General features: G+C 51.1%; 1 protein-coding gene across 1 annotated transcript; it reads right to left on the bottom strand.

The window, feature by feature from the left end:
- Nucleotides 1-3,933: 3,933 nt before the first annotated feature.
- Nucleotides 3,934-21,342, bottom strand: LOC309684182 (olfactory receptor 14A16-like; the record flags this gene model as incomplete). The annotated part of the gene is made up of 2 exons (XM_082500127.1): nt 3,934-4,069; nt 20,630-21,342. The coding sequence occupies 2 exons, from the start codon at nt 21,340-21,342 to the stop codon at nt 3,934-3,936; spliced, it is 849 nt and encodes a 282-aa protein (XP_082356253.1).
- Nucleotides 21,343-21,701: the final 359 nt, after the last annotated feature.

Genomic DNA, 21,701 nt, shown 5'->3' with positions numbered 1-21,701 from the left:
TATCTTCATGAAGGACAAGCAGGAGGAGCTGTGGAGCTGATCAGCCAGTATCCCATAACACCCTCCTAGAGAAGCTGGCCAAGAATGGATTAGAGAAGTGGAAAGTGAGGTAGATTGCAAACTGGCTGAATTGCTGGGCTCACAGCTTTTGCGACCAGCAGCATCAACTCCAGCTGGGGGAAAGTCACTAATGGCAATCCCCAGGTGCTAATTAACCTCCTAATTACTGGTTTGGAGGATTAGACTGCGTGCACCCTCAGAGAGTTAACAGATAATGGGATACTGGGAGGAGTGGCTGATAAACCACATGGTGGCGCTGTGATTCAGAGGGACCTCAAGAGACTGGAGAAATGGGCCAGAGTAGAATCTCCTGAAGTTCCACAAAGGGAAATGACAGGTCCTTTACAGAAAGAGACCTGCAGGTCCTGGCAGACAAGTGGGACATGAGCCAGCAGTGTGCCCTCATGGTAAAGGCGGCCACCAGCATCCTTGGCTGCATTAGGAAGAGCAGCAGGTAGAAGCAGGTGAGCCTTCCCCCTCTACTCGGCACTGGTGTGGCCACTCCTGGAGTGCTGGGTGCAGTTCTGGGCTCCTCAGCGCAGAAAAATTGAGAACTCGCATGAATGAGTCCAGGTCAGAGTCATGAAGATGACTGAGGGACCAGAGCGTCTTTCACGTGAAGAGAGGCTGGGAGAGCTGGTACTGTTCAGCCTAGAGAAGAGAAAGCTTGGGGGGATCTCATTAAAGTGTGAAAAAGTCTGATGGGAGGGAGTGAAGAAGAGGGATCCAGACTCATCTCAGCGATACCCAGTGACAGCAAAAGAGATTAAGAACCCTGAAATTCCACCGGAACACAAGACAACACTTGATAAATGTGAGGGAGGTCAAACTCCGGTCAATTCACAAGCCAACTGGACCCAGCGGCTTTTGGCAACCTGCCCTAGCTGACCCTGCTTTGAGCAAGGGCATTGGAACAGATGACCTCACGAGAGCCTTTCCAACCCCAACTGTTTTGTGATTCTGGGGTCCTGTAATGCCTGGCAGGCCATCTGAGAGCTTTTCTGTAGTATTCCCACGCCACCTGGACTCCTGGTGTCCCTTGAAACCGATCCTCCCTGTGAGGATGATCTCCCTCACCTTGTAACCAGGTGATTATAAATATAACAGGGTGGACCAGTGATTATAAATGCCAGCAGCTCCTCAACATACAGTAGTGCCCCCTAGCCCTGAGTCCATGGCCAGCCCCTTCTTCCTTCAGGATTTGAGGGGGAAGAGACATCTGAAGGTCTGCTCTGAGCAGGGAGAACTTTACAGTTAGATCAGGCAGGTCAGTTCTTTCTCCAGCTGAGTTTTGAAAATCTCTGTGTCCCTGACCCACTGTTTATCCACTATCACAGCCATTTTTGTGTGTATATATATATGTTTAAAAAAGTATCTATAAATGTGTATGAGTATAGATAGATAGATAGATATGGGTGGGTGGGGGTGGTTTTTTCCTTAAGCTGACAAGAAATTTCCCTTACTGCTGCTTGTTGTTATGGTCTCTTCTCCTTTTGTTCTCTTTGTGATCCCTAGACAGATCATCACATTTACTCCGAGCAAGGAGAATGACAACCTACTCTCCAGGCACAGCCATACTGTGACCCTTTGGAACCATGCAGGCAGGCTGTGGTGGCCAGATCCAAGCAGGGACATGCCTTACAAAGTGATTGTGGTAATGAATGTGAGCTGACACTGGAACAGAGCCAGTGGCCATGGGGGACAGCAGAGAAGACCTCCAGCAGCTCCCCTTCAACCAAGGCAGGGAGTAATGCACCCAGCAGTGTTCCTGAGGGAGGATGGTGACACAGAAAAAGAGGCAGCATGGGCTGGGGTGCAGGGAACCAATGCTCGCCTCTGTGTCTTGGGCCTCCTGGCAAGCAGCGCCAGGGGTTGCACCCCCAAGGCACCCTCAAGCCTGCGAGCAGCAGTGACTCCTATCCTGACTGTGGGGAGCTGCTCTGGCTTTTGAGAATCTACTGGCAGAGCTGGATCTGGTGGTTCTCACCCTGCACCTCCACTGCAGTGATTGGGTGACAGCCCTACCTGTTTGAAAGAAATTCTGGGGTCCTGGCAGTGTGGGAGATTCCTGGAGCATCATGGCTCTTGTTCTCATTCCCATCCCTGCACCAGCATGGATCTGCTGCCCTACACATGGCCCCACAGCCCAACTCTGACACATCAATGGCGCAGGATGCTTTCAGGGATGGGAAAACATCCTCCTGGTATGGTCTCCTAAACAAAACTCAGTGCCATGTCCCTCTGCAGCCCGTCTGCTTTGGCAGCCCTGCCCAACACTGATCCCTGTCCAGACTTGGCTGTATCCCATGAAGGGGTTCATAGACAGCTCTGCTGTGGGGTCTGCCAGGGTCTGGACATGTGTGAGCCAGGGAAGGGCTGGATTCTCCCCCAGCGTAGGTGGAGCTGGTCACATTTAAATGATCAGCCCACACCTGGACCATGGTGAATGGCCAGGGCTGGAAATGGAAAACACAAAGGGTCAGGGTTGGGGCTGACTTTTGGGGCAGCATAAGGGGTGGGAGAGACTGTCTCAAGGGCATGTGCTGGGCACAGGGACTGCAGAATAAGAGCAAGCTCACATGGTCATGCTTCCTTCAGTGCAAGCTCTGACAAAGGTTCCCAGCCTCCCTTTCAATGCCACACTTCGGGAGGACGATAGCACTAAGGGATGGGAAGTGAGGGACACGAATCCTTCTTCATTCACTTTCCAGAACTTGTGGAGCACCAGGACAGAAAGGACTTCTGGCTCTGCACCATGAGCATGCTTTAGGGGAACCACAGTCTGGACACTAGTGATGATGAGCTGCATGCCAGAATTTTTCTTCCCCAGGCAATTTCCAGCCCACATCAGCTACCACCTTGACTTTCCCCACCTCTCCTCTGATGTGGCTGGATGTTTCCTGGTCCCCTCCCCATGGTCTCTGCAGGCCCCTGAGCTGGACGGGGATCACTGCTGCTGTTCCACCTCCATGGGGGTCTCTGGATGTGGCAGGTGCTTGAAGGGACTATGGTGCTTTCCCAAGGACAGTAGATGTATTCAGTTGTGCCTGAGGGTAAGAAGAATCACTTTCCAGTCTTCCATGTTTGTACCTGCTTGGTGCTCACTGCCTCCCCTGGGATTACAGAGCCCTGCTTTCCCTACAAATCCCTGGGTTTAGCACTTTCCCTTTGGCTGACTCCGTTTTGGGTGATCTCTCACTTTGTGGGGCTTAAGTCACTGCCCACCCAAAGCACATGCTGTCCACGGCAATCCCTCAGGCTCTCCAGGCAACTCCAGACTCCTGTCCTTAAGGACATCGCCTGCCATATCTGGAAGCCCTGGTGTATGTCCCCCACATGGGACAGCCCTGCATACCTACCTCAGTGACTGTTCACATCTCCACGGCAACTAGAAAATCAAACTTTGGTGTTTAACAGGTCATAAGATGACACTGAGCTCTTTGCTCCTGAATCCATGGAGCAACAGGCCCTTTTGGGGGCGCCATCCCTGGCAAATGCTTTGGAAGACAAGTCAAGACTTCGGCACTGCACTGGGAAGAACCCATTTATTAAAGAGCTGCTGTGAGAGAGTCAGTGCTGACCCAATGTTACACATACATGAATACATGCTACAGGCATGACAGAGAAAGTTCAATGAAGCAATACCAATAGTGATTATGATACTGATGGTAACAACAGTGAAAATTTTAACTACAAATATACTGATGTTAATGACAATAAAAACCTTCACAAAGTTAAGGTTTGGAATGGGTTACCACGGGAGTAATTTGTGGAAAGAGTTGTAAAGTTCATGACTACTGAAAAAAGTTCTTGATATCACTTTCCTCAGGACACCCTTGAGCTCCTGGTTCCTTATGCTGTAGATGAGGGGGTTCACTGCTGGAGGTACCACCGAGTACAGCACTGCCACCACAAGGTCCAGAAAAGGGAGGAGATGGAGGGGGGCTTCAGGTGGGCAAATAGGCCAGTGCTGACATACAAGGAGACCACGGCCAGGTGAGGGAGGCATGTGGAAAAGGCTTTGTATTGTCCCTGCTCAGAGGGGATCCTCAGAACCGCCCTCAAGATCTGCACATAAGACAGCACAATGGAAACAAAACACACAAATGCAAAACAGACACCAAACACAAGAAACCCAACTTCCCTGAGGTAGTCTGAGCCTGAGCAGGAGAGCTTTGGGATGTGGGGGATTTCACAGGTAGATGCCCAGGAAGAGCCAGAAGGTCAAGAGCTGCAGCTCCTGCATGTCTGCGAATGCCAGGAGGAGGAAGTGAATGATGGAGCTGCTGTTGGACATTTGCTTCCTATGGGCACTCAGCACTGGGCACTGTCCAAAGAGGAAAAGGCAGTGACAAGTTAGGGAAGACTTTTCTGAGTAAACCCTTTCCGATTCTGATGTTTGGAAACCCACCAAACATCCTCTCCTGCTCACAAGAACTTTGTGCAGCTGCTTTGCTTGAGCTCTGGTTTGTGCTGGATGAGGGTGCCACTAGGTGCTTGGGCTCTGCTCTATGCTCTGGAGGAGTCCATCCTGATGTGCACGAATAGGTAATAGGAACACGGGGCAACCTCAGATTAAATCCACTCATGGTATCAAAGAGCTTTTCAGAAGATCTGCTCTGTCCCTCAGACCTGGTCTCAGCTGCCCTGTGCTGGCATCAGTTTGAGTTGGAGGATGATCACACATAAATGTTCCCCCCAAAAGAAACCGGGCATTGCTGAGAGCAGAGGAATCCAGTTCCCAGGTGCAATCTCCAAAGCCCTCAGCCTGTCTCGTCGTACCTGAGGAGGATCTCAGCTCTCCCTTCCCAGCAATGGACACGGGGCCCATTGCAGCTGCCTGTGCACAGCCACCCAGCAGCATTCGTATGGCCTTAGCACTGAGGTGTCTTCTCCATGGAGCTCCTTGATAACACAGTGATGCCACGGGAGAGCTGTGCCATTGTGGAGGGCAGCCTGTGGCCACCCAGCAGGGAAAGAAGGCAATGTCCTAAAGTTCGGGTGTCCTGAAGGGAGAGTTTTCTCCTTTGTATCACTGGGAGCCAGGGTGTTTGAAAGAGATCGGGACTCCTTACTCCCATGGAGTAATAAACATGGCGAGACCCCCTGGGTTGGTCTCTGAACTGCATATGAATCCAACCCCCTCATCCCAATCGAGTGATAAGAAAAAGAGGAGAAGAGGCAGGAGAGGGGAAATGTACAAATGCTGCTGCCTATGGAGGCAGGACAGGGACAGACGGTAGAGTATTGGATAATTTCTCCTCTTCAGGGGTGAGGCCACTGAGGAAGTGACTGCATCCCTGTGGCTGTAAGTGCGGAGGCTGTGCTGGCTGGGGGAAAAGACTAAGGGTTTTTGCCAGGGAAGGTGTCTGCACTGCAAGGGATGGCAGGGCGGTGCCTGAATCTCCCTTCCCCTCGCTGCTCCCACTCGCTCCCTGCCCATGTCTCTGCTGCTTGGAGCTGTCCTTGCCGGAATCTGTTTCTTGGTGCCCATGTCTCCCTTGATCAGTGCTTCCAGAGCCCTTCCCACCTGCTGTTTGCTCAGCTCTGCCCTGCAGACCCCTCCTGGAAGCCAGGCATGGCTCTGTGTCTGCCAGGACTAAAGCAGCTCAGAAAAGTCCCTATTAGAACGAGGGTGTTTCCTCCAGAGTGGAGAAATAAATTCCCCACTCCCACTGCCCACCAACCCAACCAAGAGTGGAAAACTCAAAGGAAAGACTTCTTACCTTTCAGGAAAATGTTCATCTTGAATGTCCCCTTAGAAATGCCCAAAGTAAGCTGGAGCTGTGAGCAGCCCTGAAACACGCAGCACCCTCTGGACAACAGGACCCTGCCCTGACAGAGGTTGTGCTCTTTCCATCCACAGCTTCTCCCCACAGAAGCTCCGTGGGAGCTCCCCAAGCAGGCAGAGGGCTGACCCTGGCAGGTGGCAGAGTCCCTGCCCCGGCACACAGCCCCCGGGGTGCAGGGACCCTGCTGGCAAGGACAGCCCTGCCCACCCCTGCCTGCACACCCCTACACACACCTCCACAGCCATCCCCGGCAGAAGGCAGCCCTCGGGTCCTGTCCCTCTCACCGGGCAGCAGGGAAGCCCTGCTCTGGAGCACATCCTCAACCTCCACAGCACAGAAACTGAGAGTCCTCCTGAGAGACCCCAGCAGCTGCCAGATGGACCAGCTTGAAGACGTCCCTCCAGGAACTGGAGCTGCATTGCCTAGCACCAGAGACTTACCACGCAGAGGGAGGTGAAGATTTCTGCCCCACTGAGCTCTCAGCACCACCCACTCCCAACTGCCTTTAAGCTCTCTCCACCTCGCAGGTCTCCTATCGCTGTCTGCAGGCAGTGCCCCCAGCCCTGCTCCTGGTCAGAGCTGTCTCTCTGCAGCGCTGCCCGCTTGCCAGGAGCTCCCTCCATCCCAGCAGCCCAGCCCAGCTCAGCAGCACAGGACCAGCCCACGGTAGCACTGTCTGTGTCCCCTCCGGGCTCCCTGGAGGTGTCCCTGGGGCTCCAGGGGAACCTGCTGGGAAACAGCCTGAAGGAGTCCCTCATGTTCCCTCCTTCAGCTGGGGTGAGACAGTTCTTTCCAGCAGGGTTGTTTCTCTTACCAGAGTCAGATTTAAGTCCTATAATGCCTTTTTCTTGTCCTGTCATTAGATGGAGCAGTCAGACAGGGACAGGCAGGGATGTCCTTTACCCCTGCTGAGGGAAGGGTTTCAACAGAGTCAATTGAGGCATTTCACCCTGGGATCGACTCTTTGGGCTGTAAAGGGGACTGGACTCCCTTCTGTGCAGACAACAAACCCACAGGAGATGGAGTTCCTCTTGCTTAGTTTCTGGTGTGCATAAAATCACCACCCGCATGTGAACTCCTTGTCTCAGCTCCCATGGTAATTAATCACGGTAAGAGTTTGAAGGGACCTTGAAGATCATCTAGTTCCAACGCCCTGCCCTGGGCAGGGACACCTCCCACCAGACCAGGTTACTCCAAGCCCCATCCAGACTGGCCTTGAACACCTCCAGGGATGGGGTCTTCACAGCTTCTCTGGGCAACCTGTCCAGTGCCTCACTACCCTCACAGGAAAGATTTTCTTCCTAATATTTAATCTCAATCTACCCAGTTCCAGTTTAAAAGGGTTACCCCTCGTCCTATCACAACACTCCATGATCAAGAGTCCCTCCCCACCTTTCCTGTAGGCCCCATTTAGGTACTGGAAGGGGCTATAAGGTGTCCCCAGAGCCTTCTCTTCTCCAGGATGAACAACCCCAATTCTCTCAGCCTGTCCTCATAGCAGAGGTGCTTCAGCCCTTGGATCATCTTCGTGGCCTCATCTGGGCCCTCTCCAACACGTCCTTGTCCTGCTTTGGTTTGGGGCTCCAGAGATGGACGCAGTACTCCAGGTGGGGTCCCATGAGAGCAGAGTGGTTCCCTGAGTTGCACTTTTGGCCTCAATCAAAGTTGGGTCCAACACTTGCTTGTCCTCTCTCACAAGAGACCTCTACCAAGAGACCTTTCAAAAATGATATTCCACAGAAGTATCGATCTTCCCCTTTAACTTCATTGCCACTACTCTGCCTGTTACACAGTGGTTTTAATTTCTCTCAACTTTCAGACATGTATCACCTCTCTTGATACAAGGACCATTTCTAAAGTCATCTTTTCAGATGCAGACTGTCTTGACAAAGGCCTTTTCTATTGCACTCCACTTTTCTCCTTCCCTCACTCTTTGGTCATTCAGATTCCTGTCACCTATCCAGCTGCTGCTTTGAGCTTCAGGGAGTTAAAAGTTTGCCTGTCTTTTAGTAGTCTAATTATCTCCTTTAGCCATCTCTGTAACTACGTTTATATCTCTCTTTTTGTACATATCCATCTAAAGCATTTCAGATAAGATCATCCCTTGTTGCCTCATTAGAGGCAGCTTGTCCTGAGCATCTGTTTGCAGTGGGTGTTTTATTGTTTATCAAACTTGATCACGCTTTACTTTTCTCTGCTTGCAAAGAGGAAAACTCCTCCTGTGCCTGGGTGCAGCCAGGTCTCTGAGGAGTGCAGGTGGGAGATGGTGCCATGGAGCTGTGACACCCACCTGCAGACTTCAGTGGAGAAGTCTGAGATAAGGGAAAGTGATGCAAATCCCAGTTGGCCAATGACAGGGATGGTGAGGAAGGGGAGGTGAGGAGCAAGGCTGTCCATAGTGTCAAACCTCAAGGGACTGCTTTTCCTGGCTGTCCAGACCTCCTGAGGGGACACTCTGCATCAATATCCACTGTGACTGCTTCTATCGCCTCTTCTCTAACTGAAAAGTTAATAAAAAGAACCTTTGAAATAAGTAAAAAATATATTTTATATTAGGTTCTCTTTAAAAATCTTCCTTCTAAATTGCACTATGAAATGACTCCAATTATCTGTAGAAATATTAAAGTCTTGAAGAAAATTACATCAAGAGAAATAGCTCATTAGGACTTTATGTATTTTAATGAGCCCCGTGGTGTATTTGGCCCTGAGTCCATCAACCTCATACACTGAGAGGAGACTGAACAAAGTGCTCCAGAAGTCCAAGTCAGAAGCAAAGTACCTTGAGGCCTTGATTGGCCCCACTGAGGGTCGTTACTGCCAAAGCCTCCCCATAGGCTCGTTAGAGGAGATAACTGGAGGCTGTGGTTGCAGGTAGGCAAAGGCACTGTGCAGGTGGCTGTAATGCTGAGGAACCCCTCCGTTTGGTTGATGCAGCAGAAAGGCCAAACCCTGACCCCCAGGCCCTGGGAAGGCAGGTCCTGCCCCTCACTGGTGGCTCGGGGCTCTTCCTGGGGGTGGTGGGGTGTGAGGGTGAGCGAGGCCGAAAGTGGGAAAACCGCACACCACCTCCCGGCTTCCCCAAGCAACGGGGAAGAAGAAACCAAGTCCAGAGGCTCAAAGTAAAGCTTTGCCTGTGTTATGGTTTGAGAAACTCCTCACAATTTATTGTCGTTTAGACACTCACTCTGTCACCCGATGACCCCTGCCCACCCAGGAAGGGGAATCGGGGAAAAAACAAGGAAAGCCAGGGATTGAAATATAAACAGGTTTAGTAGACAAAGATTGGATAATTTACATAATTAGCACTAAAGAACCAATATGGATCCAGATACCAATACAAAATATACAAGGGCTACACTCAGCCAATTCTATCAGTTGGAAGCTGTGCACTCCCAGTAGTGGACAGTAAATGTGGGACACTACGAGCTCTGTGGCTTCGGGAGGAGCGGAAGGTCTCAGGGATCTGGCACCGGGGCAAGAAGTTCTCAGGATGGCAGCCATCAAGGGAGAGAACGAACTTTGCAGCAAACTTTCTAATCTATGTTGAATGTGACGACGCTCATGGTATGAAATAATCCTGGTGGCAGCTTGGGTCAAGTGCTGAGGTTTCCTCCTCGTCCCTGCACCAGGCGAGCTCGAAAATACTGAGACCTTGAAACCCACACACCACAGCTGGCTATAAAGTAAATATAGTCACAAATTCAGACACTAGAGTCCTCTAAAAGTGCAGTCTCACTCAAATTAATGTTATATTTGTCTTCTAATGTATATATACACACACATAAAAATATAATTCTCTAAAGCGATGAACTATTCCTTTAAAAGGTCCGGTGAATTTCTGTAGTTCAAAACGAGGAGTCCCATCTATCGTAATTGTCAGCAGAACTGCTACCCTGGACTTCCGGAGGGCAGACTTGGGGCTTTTCAGGAGCCTGGTTGACAAAGTCCCCTGGGAGGCAGTCCTCCAGGGCAAAGGAGCCCAGGCAGCCTGGATGTTTTGCAAGAAGGAAGTCTTAAAGGTGCAGGAGCAGGCTGTCCCCCTGTGCCGAAAGACAAGCCGTCAGGGAAAAAGACCGGCCTGGCTGAACGGGGAGCTAGGGTTGCAACCTAGGGAGAAAAAGAGGATTTACGGCCTTTGGAAGGGCAGGCCACTCATGAGGACTACAAAGAGATAGTGAGGCTGTGTAGGGAGAAAATTAGAAGGGCCAAAGCCCAGCTAGAACTAAACCTGGCTTCTGTTGTCAAGGGCAACAAAAAAAGTTTCTATAAATGTATTAGCAATAAAAAGAAGATTGAGGATAGTCTCTGTCCTCTGGTAGATGGGACCAGTAACATAGTGACCAAGGATGAGGAAAAGGCTGAGGTATTTAATGCCGTCTTTGCCTCAGTCTTCAGCAGTAGAACCAGTTGTTCTCTGAGTGCCCAGACCCTTGAGATGGAAGACAGGGATGGGGAGCAGAATGAAGCTCCTGTAATCCAAGGGGAAATGGTGAGGGACCTGCTTCAGCACCTGGAGGTACCAAATCTATGGGGCCAGATGGGATCCACCCAAGGGTACTGAGGGAGCTGGTGGAAGTGCTCACCAGCTCACTTTGCATCATTTATAAGCAGTCCTGGCTAACCGGGGAGGTCCCAGCTGACTGGAGGTTGGCAAACGTGACACCCATAGTGTTTTTAGTTTTGGGCCCCTCACTACAAGGACATTGAAGTGTTGCAGCGTGTCCAGAGAAGGGCTACGAAGCTGGTGAGGGGTCTGGAAAACAAATCTTATGAGGAACGACTGAGGGAACTGGAGTTGTTTAGCCTGGAGAAGAGGAGGCTGAGGGGAGACCTTATCACCCTCTACAACTACCTGAAAGGAGGTTGTAGAGAGGTGGGGGCTGACCTCTTCTCCCTGGTGACAAGTGATAGGAGGAGAGGAAATGGGTTCAAGTTATGTCAGGGGAGGTTTACGGAATCACGGAATCACGGAATTTTCAGAGTTGGAAGGGACCTCTAGAGATCATCTAGTCCAACTCCCCTGCTAAAGCAGGATTGCCCAGAGCGCATTACTCAGAACTGCATCCAGGCGGGTCTTGAAAATCTCCAGAGAAGGGGACTCCACAACCTCCCTGGGCAGCGTTTAGATTGGATATTAGGAAACACTTTTGCACTGAACGGGTTATTAAACATTGGAATAGGCTGCCTAGGGAGGTGGTGGATTCACCATCCCTGGAGGTGTTTATAAAAAGGGTAGATGTGGTACTTAGGGACGTGGTTTAGAAGTGGTTTTTGTCAGGGTAGGTTAATGGTCGGACTTGATGACCTTAAAGGTCCCTTCCAACCTCATCTATTCTATGGTTCTATGATTCTACAACATGTACTGCTGAATGGTGTTATTGCTGCCAGGGCAGCACAACCATCTTGTGTAGCAGCAACTCCTCTCAGTTTCATGTCATCTGCAACCTGCTGAGGGTGAATTCTGCCCCACCATCCAGGCCATTAACCAAGTTATTAATGAGTGTTGGTCGCAGTGTCGACTCCCCATGCACAGACGTAGTAAATGACCTCTAGCTGGATTGCGTATCTCTGGTCACAACCTTCTGACCCCAGGTGTTCAGCAAGCTTCCAATCGACCGCCCTTTCACTGAACCATAGAATCACAGAACCTATGATAGAGAACTCCTATATTTTTTTCTGTGTTCTCTCTCTAATCATAGAGATCTCCAGTGACAATAATGGCATTTTTCCCCTGTTCAGCCCCACATTGCCTGACAGAATTCAGGACAGCTACTCAATGTCATGTTCAAACCTAGGCCCAGAGAGCTACATGAGATGCTAAGGCTGGCATGGACCACACGGGACCTACAAGAAAGCAGTTCCCATTCAGGGTGGATGCATCACAGATGCCCCAGACAGCATTGCAGAGAGTGCTATTTGGTGTCTGTTCTGTTGTCTGATGCCGTCAGTCAGAGGCATCAGTCACCAGGTCTATTCAGAGGCAAGGTCTGACCCTTCTCTATCCCATAGTGGCACGCATTGCATGGACATGAAGCACACCACACAGGCATCTTCACTCCCTCCCTTGGTGATGCAGTCAATGAAAAGACCAATAACTTGAATAGTGAGCCTGGATACATCTTGTCCTAAAGGAGAGCATTGTCCAGGCCCAGCAATGGTCCATATCAAAAATCAATTGAAACGCAAAAGGAATTCCAGGGCACCAAGATGAGCTTTTGCTACTTCAGGAACAGTTAAAGAAGCAAAAGGGATAATGTAGCACCACTGCTGAATTTAGTAGGAGTAGGTGTAGATAGATCTGAGATACTTGATGCCCTCTTTTCTTTGGTTACCACCAGCAAGGTCTCCCAGGCCTTTGTGCTTTGAGGCAGGATTCCGGAGGACAACAACCAGCAGTGGATGGGGAACAAGCCAGGGTTTACATGAGCCAACTACACACTTACCAGTGCGTAGGACCAGAGAGTTTGCATCCAGGGGTGTTTTTTTCACCAGGAGGTGCTGGTCTGTGATGATCCCAGTAAGAAAGTCACTCAGCCTCCATAAGGGACCTTTCAAACTCTTCTGACATCTACCCAGAGAAGTCTCCAGGTTCATGAGCAGGTTCCCATGAAGAACCGTAAGTATCCTGGCATTCACTGGCCAGGCAAAGCAACAGGGCACCAACAGTCTGGAGGATCTTGGGATCAGCTGCCAGGTGGGCCAGGAAGGGTGATGCTCACCTAGACTCGGTACTGGCCAACATGGAAGAGCTGAACAGGGTGTGATCATCAGTGTGAGCCCTGGCTGTCGTGGCCAGGAAATAGTGGGGTCTCAGGTGCCAAAGAGGAGAGAGGAAGGCCAGCAGTGGAGCACAGATGGGCAGAATCCTGAGAAGAAAACTTTGACATGCTTGGGAGACTGATACAAGCGGTGCCCTGGGAAGCAGCTCTGAAGGGTGAAGGAGCTCAGGGAATCTCATAGGCCTTACAGGACAACCTCTTCCAAGGGCAGGAAGGATCTCTCTGAATAGCCATGAAGAGAAACATGCCTCTGAGGAGGCTACTGGTGTAAAGTGAGAGAGCGCCAGGGCCAAAAGGCAGCAGGCAGGAGGTGGAAGCAGGGGCAGCTGCCAAGGAGGAATTGAGAACTTTTGGCCCAGCATGGGGGGAGGGTGTCAAAGCCAAAGCTGCCATGGGCTGGAGTGTTGCAGTGCTGGGGAGCAAAAGCCAAATGAGCTGATGCAGGCTTGGAGGGTCATGGGGAAGGAGTCACCCTGTGCCGGGAGGCCTGTGACAAGTGGGCACTGCAGAGGTTTGCATCTTGAATGCATGCCTCAGCCTAGGAGAGGGGGGTTCTGTTTTGCAAGGGATGGTGCGGGGGCTGTGCCAGTCCATCCATATGGCTCTGGATGGTGCAGACTCTACTTGAAGTCATTCCTCTAAGCCAAATGCATTGGCATTAATGCAAAATGGGCTAGTTAAAATCAAACCTTTTATTCCCCTTGTCTCTCTGCTTTGACATCTTTTCACTTTGACTACACTCCCAAAATCTCTTTAAATAGCCACATCAGACCTGAAGACTAAAGGAAAATTAGGCCCTGACTTGGTTCCTTCGGGTGTTTTATGTGGGAATGAGCCCTCTGGTGCCGAGTTCCTGAACTGCAGCTCCTGAAAGGCTGACCAAGCTTCTGGAGAAGAAAACCTGCAGGTTTCTGAGGGTGTTGGCAGGCCCTGCTGATGTCCCTCACTGAAGAGACCATGGAGGGAATGAGCAGACAAGTTTACCATCCCTGGGGGCTGGTGAAGCGGGAAGTTGGAGGAAAATGAAATGTGAAGATCATTGTTAAAGCCCTCAATGTGCTTCGTCAAGCAGGATGACCAAGCCCAGATCCCAACCATCGTGTAAGAGCATAACCTCATCAGCTGAAACAGGTGAATACTTTTAATAAAGTGCCAATGTTTTCCCATGAGATCGAATTGAGGAGTTTTCAGGATGTGCATTGATAGCAAGAGGAGACCTACGGACCTTCCCCTCAATTTGCATTGTCAGGACTCCCTCTCTCAGGCTCTGAATTTGATCTCCCTCATCTTTCACGTATTTCCACCTCTCCTGACTAAACTGACCATGTCTGAAGGCACCTTTCCAGCAGTGCATCTGCACAGAAGCACTTGTGATTGCTCTCTGGATGCCTCTTCCCCTTCTTCTTTCATCATTCAGACACCTCTCAACAACCCAGTTGTGGCTTTGAGCTTCAGGCAGTTAAAAGCTTGTGGGTCTTTCCAAAATCTGTGGCTATCAGTCTTCAGGAACCTCTTGAGTTTTGTTGATTTTTTAATTTCCATCTGTCTAAATCATTTTTTGTATGGTTATGCATTGTGGAAGGTGAACCTCATTGGGGTCAGCTTGTACTTGGGATAAAGTTTTTGAGTGTGTTTTGTGAGGTGAATCTTATAACTGTTATTTGGTTTATTAAAAAGAAGGACAAGTCCCTCTTTTCCTTTGTGCCTCCAGGTCTCTAAGGAAAGCAGTGGGCGCTGGTGCAAAGGAGCTGTAACCTCCAGCTGCAGACTGTGGTGGAGAAGTGTGATGTGAGGAAAAAGGAGGCACGTCCCAGGAAGCTGAGGAGAGACATGGTGGGGTTGGGGAGGTGCGGAGCAAGATTGTCCATGCTGTGTCAAACCTCAAGGGACAGCTTCTCTGACCAGTTCAGAACTGCTCAGGAGAGACCATGCATCAACATCCATCAGAGAGTGCAGCTCTAGCCTCTCCTCTATTTTGACAATAAACAGTCTTTTTTCTTAGAAGCTCTTTGAAATCTGTCTCCATAAGTACACTAGGAAACTGTCCAATTAACTGTACAACAGTACAAGAAAATTGCAGGAAGAGACATGTTTTTTCAGGGCTTTCTTCACTGTAACAAGCCCCATGGCATTTTTGCTGCTGAGCTCTTGAACCTCAGGTACTAAGAGGAGATTGCACAAACCTCTCCTGAAGAAGTAACAGTCAGCAGAGAAAAAGTACCTTGAAGTATGACTGAGCCCCACTGAGGGCGGTTACTGTCAAAGCCTCCCCAGGGACTCATTCGAACAGACAACTGGAGGCCATGGTTGTGGGTAGGCAAAGGCCCTGTGGGGGCAGCTGCGAGGATGAGAAAACCCTGCCTTGGTTTTCTGAAGCACAAAGGCCGAGCCCTGAGCCCCAGGCCTGGGGAAGGCAGATCCTGAGCCAAGGGTTTGGGTGCACCATTGAAACATCTTTGCCAATGCGGTGGTCACACTGCTCCCGCACTTATGCACACTTGCGTGTTCATCTGACTTCCAGGTTGTGGTATTCATGGGTGGGGACTAAAGAGAAAGGAGCCCCTGTGTCCCAGTATAGATCTTGTCCAGGGGTTGGAGCCTGACAGAACCATCTAAGGGGCAATGGGAAAGGGCTCCTGCTGCTGCAGAAAATACAATGGCTTCCAGAGGATGGGGGATACAAGCCCACCAGGCAGTGATGGGGACCACACAGCATGCTGGGTGCCACACCTCCCATCATGACCCCCATCCAGGACAGAGGTTAGGGGAACAGGCACCTTGGCTCTGCTGGACATCTCTCCAGTGAGTCCAGAAATCCCAACCCAGGGGAGAGAAAAGCCGAGACGTTTCACTGCTGAGAAGGCAAAAGCTGTCTGAAGCCTTGGGAATGCTACTGCAGGCATCCCACCACCTAGGGAAGAGTCCAGGAAAGTTTCCAAGAAGAAGAGACCTCACAGGCACCTAACACAGCTACAAACCTGATCCTTGCTTGAAAACATATTCACAAAGAAATGACTTCACAAACACAGATCCCAGTCTTGGGCCTTCTACTGGCCAGTCACCTCACAAGTGGTGACCTCACCAGCAACCTCTTGCTGCTGGCATGTTCCATACTTGGGACCTCACAAGTACCAAGCCAGGTCATCAACCCTGTGCTGCCCTAAGAGGTGCTCTGAAACACAGCACATCCAACACCTCTGAGCTGGCTCATGGTCTCTCAGGTTCTCCGGCAGCAGCACCCTCACAGTTGGCGTTCAGGACATTCGCCTGCTGCTGGCCTGTCAAGGACTCAGGCAGAAGGGACCTCCAAATACCGAGCTCACCCATGAGGCTGGTGCTGGCCTCTCAGGAAGTAAGACAGCACTGACCTCCAAATCCATATCCAGGTGATCTGCCTGCTTCTGGCCTGTCAGAGATTGTGGCAGCAGTGACCTCAGAATTAACTTCCAAACCATGGGCCTGCTGCTGTGCTGTCTGGTACTCATGAAGGAAGGACGTCATGGGCACTGAACCCAGCCTTGAGCCTGGGGTTGGCCTGCCACCTGCAGAGACAGCTGTGACCCCAAAATGAGCATCCAAAGCAGACGCCGGCTGTTCAGGTATGTGGGACTATGGCAGAGGTGACCTCACAATAACATGCCAGGCCTTGGGCTGCTGCTGGCCTGTTGCCTTCTCAGGCAGAAGGGACCACACAAGCATCTACCCTAGACATAAAGCCTTTCGCTGGACTTTCATGTCCTCACAGTATCATGTAGATTGAGAGAGGTCTTTGGAGATCATCTACTTCAATCCCCTGCCTAAAGGGAGTCGGCCAGAGCAGGTTGCTCAATAGCATGCCCAGGTCTGTTTTGAATATCTCCATGAATGGACACTCCACAGCCTCTCAGGGCAGCCTGGGCCAGTGTCCTGCACCCTTGGTGCCAAAACCTGTTTTCTCAATTCAGGTGGAATTTCCTGGTTTTGAGCCCTGGAGCCTAAAGCATGTGCCCTGTGTTGGAACGCTGAGGCAGGTGGGCTTCTTCAACCTGGTGAAACTCCTCCAGCAAGGGTCATCATCGTCACTAGAAGTATTGGAGAGAGACTGATGGGAAATGATAGGTATAAACACACTGAAGGATTTGGCTGAAGAGCCCATTAGACTGCTGAAAGACAAGGGTGGGCTTCTAGGTCCCTGAAGCGCAAAGCAGCACCTGGGTCGTTGAGAGGGATCAGACTGAGCGAGCAGTAAGGGGAAGGGGAAACTGGAGAGCAATGGGAAGGGCATAGGTCCAGATGGCCTGCTGAGAAGGTGCCTTTAGACCTGGTCATTTTGTCAGGACAGGTGGAAAGAGTCAGGAGATTAAATCCACAGGATCATGGGCAAAGTCCTGCAAGGCAAGTCCAGGGGAAGGCCAAGATTTCTTCTCCTGCGATTAATACAGTGCCTGGAAATTCCCATTCTGGCACAGTGGGAAAGAATTGCCATTTTATAAAAAATATACCGTCATCTTGGCTGATGAAAAGGTGCTCATGTGTTTTGAGAACTTGCAAGCAGTTCCTGGCAGAGTTCAGATCTCTGACCATGGACATCCAAGGCCCCGGCGTAGCTGAGGTGTTGGTGTGGGACAGGCCAATGTCACACGGGACCTGCAGGAAACCAGAGCCCCTTGGGAGCTGCTGATAGAGGCAGCTCCCAACGGCACCTGCACGGGCACCAGGCGTCTGTGTCCCTGTGGCTGAAGACATCTCTGTGTGTGTAGCTGCACCCACCCAGGCTCTGAAGTTTGTCCTAGTCTGAGGTAAAACAGAACCATCTTTCTGTTCAGTAATTATACTTTCCAGTGAAGTCGCTTCTAACTAGCTGCACTCTCTGAAATTAACGGCTCCTTCTTCAGACAGTGTCTGTTTCCAGAGTCACAATACCTCAATGGTGTGCAGAGAGGCTCTCCCTTATGCTCGTTGCTATAACAGCCAAGGGCAGCTCACTTGGTTATGTGCCACGTTGGAAGGTCAAAAGCAGAAGAGCACAAGAGGGGTCCCACCTGCGGGGAGGAGTTGACAGGACAGGTGACCCAAAACTGACCAACAGGATCTTCCACCCCATCTGCCCCATGCTCAGTGTAAAAGCTGAGTGGTCAGAGGGTCAGCCCTCTTTCTGCAATGGCCGACGTCTGAGGAGGACTCCGTCCATCTGCCTTCGACCCCGATCCGTATGTTCCGGAATCCAGTTCCCATCCATCACTGAGTCCAGTCTGGGCCTTTCCCAGTGCCTGACGGTGATGTCATCATCATCCAGAGAGCTCAATACACTTTACATACAGTGTATCTATAACAGTATTTCCTTTTTAATTATTATTATATTAATATTTTCACTAAAGTAGTTTAGTTTAGTTTTTAAACCCAAGTGTCTCTTTCTCTCTCTCCCTCCTCGGAGACAGAGGTGGTGGAGAGCGTCTGTTTTTTGTTTCAGTGCCCAGTCTGGCTCAAACCACGACACAGCCTCACAATTGGCCTTCAGGCCATGTGCCTTCTGCTGGCCTATCAAGGACTCAGGCAGGAGATGGCCACAGAGCAAACCTCCCCCATGAACAGGGGCGAGTGGCCAGTGCTGGAAGGAGCCGAGGGGAGAGGCTGGGGGTGACGAATGCCCTGGGCACCTTCCCAGTCTGCCCATGGCACCAAGGGCACAGACCGGCCTCCTCTCTCCTGCACCCATGTCTCGGCTCCCTGCCATTAGACTGGGCTCTGTATCACACACTCCAGTGGTGTGTGTCCTCTCCCGGGCACTTCCAAGGCCAGCCCAGCCCCTCCCGGGCTCTCCCCAACACCCCTGCCCTCTCCCGAGCCCAGCCCCGCAAAGCAGCCCCCTCTGGCCTGGCCCCATGGCCGTGCCCGCCACAGGGTGCTGCAGAGCTCTGGCTGCTCCCCTCACAGCCACAGCCCCTCTGAAGGGCACAGCAGCTGCTGGGAACACAGAGGGCTCTCAGCCTCCCCATCAGCCCCAGGGCTGGAGGTTGCACGTGGCAGGAGGACATGGAGGTCCGTGAAACTGCAGGACCCCTGGTCTCGGGCCCAGGAGGTGCCCACCACAGGCTGCCTCTGCCCCCTCAGTGCCAGCCCCTCTCCCCAGGCCGGCACAAGAGTCCTGCTCCAGAGATGGAGTAGCCTGCCCCGAGTGGGTGCCTGCAGAAAGAGCTTTCTCCTTCTCATGAGTTCCTCCCTGCAGGCACAGAAATGCTCCCTTGCTCTTCCCCCTGGACACCCCTTCTCCCCACAGCACCTTTCCCCAGGTGGACATTCCTGGTTCCCAGCCTGTGCTCCCTGCAGGGCACTGAACTGGTGGTGCTGCTGGGCAGAGGGAGGGGGCTGTGGTGCCCTGGGGCCACGGGGTGATCCTGCACTGGCCATGCTGGTCGGGGTGGGCAGCAGAGCCAGCCAGAAAGGGATGACTGCTGCTGAGCCCCATTCCATCTCCCCTCCTGGCTCAAGAAGAGAGGACAGGGCTGGGCAGGACCAAAGGGTGTCTCCAAAGGCACAAAGGGCAGGGCAGGGCTGCACTAGATCCAGCCCTTGAGGCTTTCTGAGAGGGTGTCTTGAACCGCTCTCCAGTCATGTCCCTTTTTCTACTGGGTCCTCACAGCCTCTCATTGCTTTGAAGTTTCCTTCTTAGCCCATGGGCTCCACAGATTGACATTTTCAACCTTGGATGGTCACTCATTCTATGAGGTGCCGCTCACAGCCCACCCAGACTCACACACTGTCCCTGCAGATCCCCTGAGCTCTCCGTGCACCTCCCAATTCCTCATCTGTCATAAGCCTCACTGCTGGTAGGGCAGCACCAGTCAGATAACTCAAAGACCAGTTGCTGTCTGAGTGGACATGTGCAACCATGAAGGGAGGTCTTCACCCAGCCCTTGAGCCCTCACAGATTCCCCTGGGGCTCTGAGCCTGTCCTCCTGAACCCATCAAGAACCCCAGAAGAGCGACAGTGTTTATAAGGGAGCAGCTCCCTGGGTGCATTGCTGACACCAGCTTTGGAAGACACGTCCAGACTTCTAACCCTGCCTTGAAAAATCCCTTTAGTGACAGTGGTTCAATCAGGGAGGCCAACTCTGACACAGTTGTTCACATGGACTGCTCCTGCCTGCAGCAACAGGAATGCCACTGTAGAGACAAGAGGACTGTCACAAGTAACACAAGACTTTAGGAGGAGTAGAAATGCAATGGCACCACAGGACAGTGTGGATGTCAGGAGAGATCAGCACCATAAAAGCTGTCTCCTGCTCCTGTCCTTGGCATTGGCTCCAGGGAAGCAGCAGCCCCGACTTGCAGGCAGTAGAGATGGGGCTGAGACCACTAATTTTCTGCTGCCTTCTTTATTGAGTTTATCTAAAGAGGTAGCCCAAATCCAAATGTGCATGTGGCCTTTGTGCCAAGAGGAATGAGGCCAAAACCAATAATATCACAACTCTAAAAGAACACAGAAATGCAAAATAATAAGAAAAGAAAAGAAAAGAAAAGAAAAGAAAAGAAAAGAAAAGAAAAGAAAAGAAAAGAAAAGAAAAGAAAAGAAAAGAAAAGAAAAGAAAAGAAAAGAAAAGAAAAGAAAAGAAAAGAAAAGAAAAGAAAAGAAAAGAAAAGAAAAGAAAAGAAAAGAAAAGAAAAGAAAAGAAAAGAAAAGAAAAGATCAAAACCCTCAAAAAAAAACCCCAAGGAAAAATAAAGATACATATGAAGAAAAGTTAGTGCTGGCTTTTTTTGAGATACAGTGGGAGCCCTTGTGGGATAAGGAGAACCTTATTAATCTGAAGTAGATTATATTCAAATAGTTTCCACAATGCGTCCTTGATTTCCTTGTTCCTCATGCTGTAGATGAGGGGGTTAACTACTGGAGGCACCACCGAGTAAAGAACTGCCACCACCATATCCAGGGAACGGGAGGAGATGGAGGGGGGCTTCAGGTAGGCAAACATGCAAGTGCTGAGAAACAGGGAGAGCACGGCCAGGTGAGGGAGGCACATGGAAAAGGCTTTGTGCCGTCCCTGCTCTGAGGGGATCCTCAGCACCGCCCTCAAGATCTGCACATAGGACACCACAATGAAAACAAAACACCCAAAAGCTAAAAAACAATTTAATGTAAGAAGCCCAACTTCCCTGAGGTAGGAGTGTGAGCAGGAGAGCCTGAGGATGTGGGGGATTTCACAGAAGAACTGGTCCAGGGCATTGCCCTGGCAGAGGGGCAGTGAAAATGTACTGGCCGTGTGCAGCACAGCATTGAGAAACCCACTGCCCCAGGCAGCTGCTGCCATGCGGACACAAGCTCTGCTGCCCAGGAGGGTCCCGTAGTGCAGGGGATGGCAGATGGCAACGTAGCGGTCATAGGCCATGATGGTGAGAAGGGCACACTCTGCTCCAAGCAAGAAGAAAAGCAGAAAAACCTGTGCAGCACATCCAATATAGGAGATGTCCCTGGTGTCCCAGAGGGAATTGGCCATGGCTTTTGGGAGGGTGGTGGAGATGGAGCCCAGGTCCAGAACAGAGAGGTTGAGGAGAAAGAAATACATGGGGGTGTGGAGGTGGTGGTCGCAGGCGATGGCGGTGATGATGAGGCCGTTTCCCAGGAGGGCAGCCAGGTAGATGCCCAGGAAGAGCCAGAAGGTCAAGAGCTGCAGCTCCCGTGTGTCTGCGAATGCCAGGAGGAGGAAGTGGGTGATGGAGCTGCCATTGGACATTTGCTGTTCACTCTGGGCACAGTGACCTGCTGAAGGAGTGGAAGACATTGACAAGTTAAGGCAGACTTCATTGAAACTTTCCTGTGCTTTTTCCTCAAAGATTCCTCCAAAATGACTTCTCTTTCTTTGTAAGACTTTCATTCAGGTTTGTGCTGTTGAGGGCCCTTCCTTTGAAGGGGTAGAAATCCTTCTCTTTCCCATCCTTTTAGCCTGAACACTGCTGAGCCCTGAGGGACAAAAGAACTTTCTGTGCCCTAGAGCAGAGTCGGGAGAGCTGGTCTGCCCACTAGTGACCTGCTGGTCTCTACACATGTAGCCCTCCTTACACCTCCCTCCGTGGCAGAATGGTCTCCCTAAAA

The sequence above is a fragment of the Vanellus vanellus genome, assembly GCF_965231255.1.
Source record: "Vanellus vanellus genome assembly, contig: HAP1_SCAFFOLD_45, whole genome shotgun sequence".
NCBI classification, from domain to species: domain Eukaryota; kingdom Metazoa; phylum Chordata; class Aves; order Charadriiformes; family Charadriidae; genus Vanellus; species Vanellus vanellus.
The sequence above is the reverse complement of the archived record's forward strand: the minus strand, read 5'-3'. Positions and strand labels throughout refer to the sequence as shown.